This window comes from Eurypyga helias, unplaced genomic scaffold (assembly GCF_000690775.1).
Source record: "Eurypyga helias isolate BGI_N326 unplaced genomic scaffold, ASM69077v1 scaffold9290, whole genome shotgun sequence".
NCBI lineage: Eukaryota > Metazoa > Chordata > Aves > Eurypygiformes > Eurypygidae > Eurypyga > Eurypyga helias.
Window position 1 is genome coordinate 24,968 of NW_010225075.1, and position 7,870 is coordinate 32,837.

General features: G+C 44.7%; 1 protein-coding gene across 1 annotated transcript in view; it reads right to left on the bottom strand.

Moving 5' to 3' along the window:
• The window catches only part of LRP5 (low density lipoprotein receptor-related protein 5), a gene marked incomplete at both ends in the record, with an annotated part of 30,175 nt that extends 23,120 nt beyond the window's left edge, over positions 1 to 7,055 (bottom strand). Inside the window, 4 exons of the mRNA XM_010148028.1 lie at positions 1,706 to 1,890; positions 2,264 to 2,490; positions 5,070 to 5,359; positions 6,839 to 7,055. Coding sequence (XP_010146330.1) covers positions 1,706 to 1,890; positions 2,264 to 2,490; positions 5,070 to 5,359; positions 6,839 to 7,055 — 919 coding nt within the window. The remainder of the gene's footprint in view (positions 1 to 1,705; positions 1,891 to 2,263; positions 2,491 to 5,069; positions 5,360 to 6,838) is intronic.
• Positions 7,056 to 7,870: the final 815 nt, after the last annotated feature.

Consider the following 7,870-nt stretch of genomic DNA (forward strand, 5'->3'; position numbering starts at 1 on the left):
AGATTAAGCTGGGACAGCATTCATTCATCCACTTAAGAGTACTTCTGTCCATTGCAGGTGGGGTAGAGGTTTCTACCCGCAACACGCATCCAGACCTCTCCTGGCAAGGAGAGCGGCACGGCGTAACGTAGACTGAGTCCAGTAACATTTCCTTAACCGATGAGCCCACTTGCTAGAAGTCTGAGTCTTTACAATCTGCTAACTAAAAAACCATCATACAACACTGTCAGCCCCAGCGCTCATCTTACTTCCTCACCACAAACCAAAGTTAACGGTAGGTTCAGCTTTAGAACAGTTTGATTTACCACGGATGATTTCAATACCGTATTTCCTGACAATGCCACACTCAGTTTCCAGTTCAAGCCTGCCTCCAGCTATGCTGTTTCTCTCAGCATAAGGCAGAAGGTTAGTGAGAGCTTTGGTAGATGCACTCTGGATGGAAAAAACCCCAACTCTAGATAAAGAAACAATCTCACTGCAATTTCTCAACGGTAACATCCATACAACAGCTGTCATCCCAAAGCAACAGATACAAGAAATGCAGAATCAGCCACAGCCTCTGAATCCAAAACTGCACTGCTCTGTTTTCCTAAGCTTAGTAGATAACTCTGAAGATACGTACAATAACGCCTTAAAAACCAAGACCCTCACTCTAATGGTAGCTTTTCACAGATTTAACAAAACACACACAAACACCCCAGTTGCAGTGAAATGATACCCGTCACCAATCAGAGCACTGCTGTAACAATCCTGTAAGTTTGCTTAAATACATGCCTGTTCTCCCTGATAAACTTTGGTTTTTACATTGGAATCCCAAAAGCATTAATTCCCATCTCACAAAGGCTTCTCCTTGGAAATGGAACAGGGACAGAATGACAGGTCAGGAACTTCTGGATTCCATTTCCCATCCTATCATTGAGTCACTCTGTGACACTTGGAAACTTAAACTCTGTTTTCTCAAACAGGATTTCGTATCTGCCTCAGCTAAAACCCGGAAGACCATTTTATTTACAAAACATCTGGCCCACACAAATGCTCTGTGTCAGCTGCAGAAAACAAAACTCTCTGCTTCCATCCAGTCAGTTCGGTGTCGGCATCAGTGAGAAAGTTCAGTAAATCTGAGCACGCCGTCGAGCGCACGCATGAACAAAACTCCGAGGGAAGGTAGGAAACGCGTACAGTTGTGTGCAGAGCAGGTTATGATACATGGCAGAAGTTTGTCTGCAGAGCATGTTGTGATACACGGCAGAAGTAACGGCACAACCTTTCAGACTGCAGGAAATGCAAAGCAGTGTTCTGGTTTTGAACCAACAGAGCGAGTCTGAAGCTAGAAACAGAGATAATACTTCAACAGAGAAGTAGCGCGCAGACTGAAAAGCCGGGGGTGTTTTACAGGGAACCTGTAAGTTGTCCTCACGCTGAGAAACTCAGAGGTCATCTCTGCTTTGGTCAAACACAGGCAGTTTCGTATCAATACAGAGAAATGATATCATCTCTCACCATCACTTTAAATAATCATGGTTATTAATTTAGGAAGCTTTTTTAATTATCTCCTTAAACATTTAACTCTCCATTTCCTCTCATAAGAAAAATATACACACAGATTTAATTTTACTTAGATTATTCCAATTTCCTATTATTCAAGTGCTTTACTACAGTCAGTCCATATTTCTGTGCTAGCTGGTGTAACAGAACACTAGCTTACCCAGCATATTTGATGACTCAATCATGCTGGTGTCTAAGTCAGTCCAATAGAGCCTTTGGTCCGCGTAATCGATCGTAAGGTCATTGGCACGGCCCACTTTATCCACCAAAGTGATGCTGTTTGTTCCGTCCATATACGCTCGAACAATCCGTGGTTTACCTCCCCATTCAGTCCAGTACATGTACCTGCAATGAGAAGTGGAGTAAAGAGTGTATCGGCTAGATCCTGTTTAGCTGCATGTTTTGATTTTGCTGAACTTATCTCCAGTTCTTAACAACATAAACCAACATGTGCCTACGTGCAGTACTACGGTATTCCTTTTCTAGAGAGAGGCAAAAGATATATCATGGGCAATTCTTGTAACCCACAAGCTTGTAGAGTGTTTATTGCCTTCAAAGAATCATAGAATGGTTTGGGTTGGAAGGGACCTTAAAGATCATCTAGTTCCAACCCCCCTTGTCAAAGGCCCTGAAGAAACGGAGCTATATAACCTGTCAATTAACTCGTCACATACAAGAACAGGCACACAAAGCTCTGAAAAGCATCACTGTCCCTTACCCTTTGGTAGGATCGAGAGCCAGAGACCTTGGGTTGTCCAAGTCCTTCCACACAAGGACCTGCCTATACTGTCCATCCAGGCGGGCGACTTCAATGCGATTGGTTCCAGTATCTGCCCAGTAGAGGTTCTTTCCCATCCAGTCTACAGCCATTCCCTCTGGATAATCTAGTCCAAACTCAATCACATGCTCGACGGAGCTCCCATTCATGAAAGCTCGGCTTATGGTCTGGAAAAGAATTGTGTAAAAACGTTACGGTGTTTACGGCTATCCCACTGAAACAAAAAGGAGTAAGGATTATGAAGTTCAGTGTACACAAAGAAATGAGTAAAAAAAAATCAGCCAGTGTTACATTTTTTAAAAGAAATTTCTGTTGTCAAAAGAGAACAGAGTAATTCCCAGGCTAAAAAGACCTGAATTTTCAGAAAGCTACTGGTTCCTGACGACCAGTCCAAGACATCTTAAAAGGATCTGATTTTCATAAAGCACTATTTATCTGCAGATTCTTCCTTGCCCTTTCTCCCTCTCTTCTATTTGCACACATAATTAGGTGTTTTTTTAAATTCCTCAATTCACTGTAATGTTTTAGGTTACACCCCAGTTCAGAGAAATTTGATTTAAACTGTTTCTCGTGACCAGTCACCTGGAGCAAGTTTGCTGGTCCCACGTGCATTTCAGCTACGGGCGCTCGAGTCGCAGGGCAGGGCCTGCGTAGGTACGGATAAACCGCTCCTACCACGGAGCACTGAAACCAACCCCGGGTCAACCATCGCTGCCTTCCAGGACCAACATATGATTACCCAGCCGTGGCACCAACACTCAGCAATCATTCTGCATCCCGTCTTGTATTTCAGCTGTTCATTTCTGAGTAATTTGATACATGCACTCACCAGCCTAAGAGACATTTTATGGTTTTTAAAGGTTAAGGTCAAAACCAGAAATCACGTACTGTACTTTTACAGGTACGACCCACATCTCAGAAAAAGTGTAACTCCTTTTTGAAAACGAGCCCTCAGGGAACCAGAGGCAGAATCATAGAATCACTGGGTTGGAAAAGACCTTAGAGATCATCCAGTCCAACCATATCTGTCCGCCACTAAACCCTATCTCTCAGCACCTCATCCACCCGTCTCTTAAACACATCCAGGGATGGTGACTCCACCACCTCCCTGGGCAGCCTGTTCCAGTGTGTGATAACCCTTTCGGTGAAGAACTTCTTCCTTACGTCCAATCTAAACCTCCCCTGGTGCAGCTTGAGTCCATTCCCCCTCGTCCGATCATCTGTCATTAGGGAGAAGAGACCAACACCCACTTCTCCACAACCTCATTCAGGGAGTTGTAGGCAGTGATCAGGTCTCCTCTCAGCCTCCTCTTCTCCAGGCTAAACAAGCCCAGTTCCCTCAGTCGCTCCTCATCAGACATATTCTCCAGATCCTTCACCAGTTTTGTGGCCCTTCTCTGGACACGCTCCAGGACCTCAATGTCTTTCTTGTCGTGAGGGGCCCAAAACTGAACACAGTACTCAAGGTGCGGCCTCACCAGTGCCGAGTACAGGGGGACGAGTACAGAAGACGACCGGGGAAGTGGTGGTTCCCAAAGGGAAGCGAGACGACTATGGGCTCTGAAGCCACGCAACCTGCTGATAAGCTGCAGGAGGTGGGAGGACAGAGGGAATGAAAACCCAGATGTGCTGAAACACACGTGAAAATACAGCATACTGGGTAATTCAGGAGGTCACAGACCGGTAAAATTTAAGTAAATACTTCTTTTTTTCACCAGTTTTCCAGTTCTGCATAGAGCAAGACTGGGATCCATGCACTGACGCAGTCAAGTAACGTGTTTTCCACTACAAATGGTTAAGACGACCATAGCTCCGGCTCTCCCCGCGCTTGCATGAGGTTTATTTAGGAACAGTGTCTGCAGTACACTAACGTATTACACAGGCACTGTTCCTGAAGGGAAGGTCTCCACACCACAGGCAGCACTGAAGCACAGCCCTCATCGGTCTTCTCAGGGAGGCTGTGGAAGCCGCCCGTGTCCCGCAGTCACTAGAACCGAGCTTCTCCCTGTTATGGCTTAGGCACACTGGCACGGAAACTTTGATTGCTCGCGGGAAATCTATTGAGGCTAAACAGACAAATCCAGTTCCAGGGAAGTGAATCAATCATTTTCCACCCCTACTTAATTCACTTCAAAAAGTGAAGTAAAACTGATGAACAACACGGCGCTCGCTTTAGCACATGGATGTGAACCAACAGGAAACGTCAAACTCCTGGGGAACACACTGGACACAGAACTGGGGGCAGCTGGGGCCTTAACACAGAGTGGAGGCGGGTGGACAAGTTCCCTGGCCTTTTCTGTGCCAAGCTGGAGCCTCAGGCTAACAGCAACCCCTCCAAAGCTCACTTGCTAAATGTTAATATTGAGTAAGATTCCCTTCCAAGTCAAAACTGAAGGAGAGAAAGCCTGGGAGGGTGCCAAGCTCGGTGTTTAAATTCCTCTACTACGTGACATTAAACCAGGTTCTCTACAATAGATACATCTAGGGATGCAACACATGCAGCATCCCAGACTTGGGCGTTCGGTATGAGCAGACAGCACTTTGGATTTTTATTTGAAGCAGGAAGATGCCTGTCACCCAACTGTGCATTCAACAATGCAACCGTCTTCATCTCCCAGAGTCTCCCTGGATGCAATTCAACGACAACATTAGCAACTGCAGGACAGATCATGTAACAGAGACCTCTGTTAGATCAAAGTAACTGCTCTGTGGCTTTATATTCAGGGAATTCACACGTCAGTAATACCTTCAAACTAACATCAGTCCAATAGATTCTGTTATCAGAGACATCAAAATCCAGAGCAGATGCTTCCTTGACTCCAGTAAGAGGAATAGCAACATCATTATTATTGGTTTCAAGGGAAATCCTATGAATTGCTGCTCTACTTGTGAAAACTAAGAAGGCTTCAGGGATGATGCAAGTCTTCATGTCACTCAACAGCTCAAGGCCGATGGGACAGGCACACCTGGTCTCCTGGGGTGTAAAGAAACACAGATGGCTGCAGCCGCCGTTGTTCTCTGCACAGGAATTGGTTCCTTAAAACAAACAAAAAAACAGGTATCAGTGCATTGTGGAGGTAGGGGGAAAGGGGGAGAGGGGCAGGCTGAGCAGGAACACATTGTAATTACCATTTTTCAAAATAAGTTAACACTATGGGTTGTCAACAGGGAATTCTAAAAAAGAATGTCAAAACTGTTTCTTTCCTTCTACCCAAGGATTAGGAAGCTCGTCCTATCCCTCCTGTTGCACAAATAACAGCTACAAACGTGCCCTTCTAGTTTCCCCAAAGATCCAGCTCCTTCACTGAAGGCAGGTAATGACATACACGTTCACCTTGGCTATTTTTGGCCACGTACCCCATCTCTGTATCTCTCTGAGACCACTGGTTTTACAATGCTCAATGACATGAAATGGCGAGAAAAGAGCTGCATGACTGCAGTGCTTTCCCAGCTGTTTATTTAAAGCTGAAAGATTCATTAGCAAAAGCAGTTCCAACAAGATCATCACAATCTCACACTTATTTTTTTCGTGTGAACAACCATGACTAGATGGGGAGGGAGTGGGGAGGGGAAAGTAAGGACCAAAAGATAAATGAGTGCCTTTCTCCATCTGCTGGAACCAAGGATTTAGGTATTTAAAGACTGTTACCACCAAAAATAAAAAACTCCAAGATCAGCCTCAACCAGTTTTCTTTTAATTTTTGCTTTTTAGGGCACACATATATATTTCAGACTGATGTCGTACTGAGAACTTGTTTATCTTACAACTAAAGTTTCCTGAAAGGCTGGAAATCCATGTACTGGCAGGGTGTAATTTAACAACCTACTCCATGTGATTCTGCTGCAACTGTTCTCAGTAGCTGACCAATGAACCTGTTTACTGCAATGCCCCGACTCCAGTGTCCCAGGCAGTAGACAGGTCTGTGGTGAACACGCACCTCTCGTGAGTTACTACCGAAGGCAGGAGATTTCTGTGCACACTCCTCTACAGAATGCGAGCAGAGGACCAAAAACCACGGGCTGCACCTTTTGTGCTAAGGACAAGATTTAATTGTTAAGATTTAAGCATGATTTTGGTGTTAAAAGTTAATATTTAAATGCCACGTGCTTTGAGGCAACGTCGTAATGGCCACTAACCCCGCCTATACCACCCGACACAGAAAAAAGCATCCTGCTGACTAAACATCATCAGGACTTTGTACTGGAAGAAAACAGCAGGAGAAAGTGGAACAGTTCAGTGAGCAGCAGAAATAATGAATGATTCCTCTAGATGCGTAGTGGAAGCTGTGGAAGACAATCTCGAACCTCACTAAAAACTGGAAGCCCATACTCCTACAACACTGCATTTTCCCAACCTTACAAACAAGAGGTGCAGTTTCCCTTCAAAAGGATTCAAGCACACGAGCCTACAGTCATTCTCACTACATTCTCACTACAAGCACCCAGCAGATGCTCAGTGAGAACAAGCCCACCCAGAAACTACTCCACACCCATCCTATGGACGCCCAGGCTTACCAAACACTTTGCTAACACTCGTTGCTTTAAGGCCCATCAAATCCGGCAGCTGATCGATAATGATATCTCTGCTAGCCTTGACCTTGTGAACTCTTTCGATGCTTCGCCTCTGCCAGTCCGTCCAGTAGATGTAATCTCCCAGCAGCGTGAATCCAAATATATGTGGAAGCTTATCTTCTAGGAGGGTTTTCCTCATTGTTCCATCCACGTTTATGACCTGTGGGATGCATGAGGAAGAAAGGAAAAAATAATCTTCTCTAATGAGAGTACAATTAAAAAATCAATTATCTTTTGACAATGCCGCTATTTTTATGGAAGAACCTCCTGAAAACCCCAAGAAGCTTCTTTCAAAAGAATGTGCCTCCTGGTTTGTTGAAAAAGAAATATATTGGAACGACAAGACTGCAGGTGGCTTATTCAGCTTTTCTCCATTTAAAAACCTCAGCAACACGAATTTAACTTGTACCAGTTCAAACCAGCAAAGACCACCTCAAAGGGAGTGGGTTTTGGGAGGGGAGGAGGTAGCCTGGGAAGTAGGGCTGGAGGTTTGGGGGAAGGTTTTAAAGATGTGGTTTGGTTTTTTCTGCCAAACAGCAGAGGTGAGCAGTCAACTACTGCATCCTGTATCTATTCCCCGGGGCTGTACTCAAAAATCACCATTACAGCACAGTCTGTCGTGTACCTCTAGAGTGCAAGGAGGATGAAAACAACTTCGGGAGCACATTAAGACTACCTAGAACGTGAATGTGAACTGCAATGTAGACCTCCGATTCCTTCCAGACAAGGAGCCTGAGTTCTGTGTCAGCCCATCAACCTACAATTCTTCAACTACATGATGAAGTAGCAGAGACTGAAGACTAATGTCTTTTTCTTTTGTTAAGCTAAATAGAGTACATTAAAAAAAAAGGCTCTATCTGCCAGTTAAAAGATAACTGATTCTGCAATTATCTCACTACATCCTGTCCAGGCAAACCCCAAATGCTCACTTATTTAAGAGAGTATCAATCCCACAGGCAATACTGCGGGTTCAGA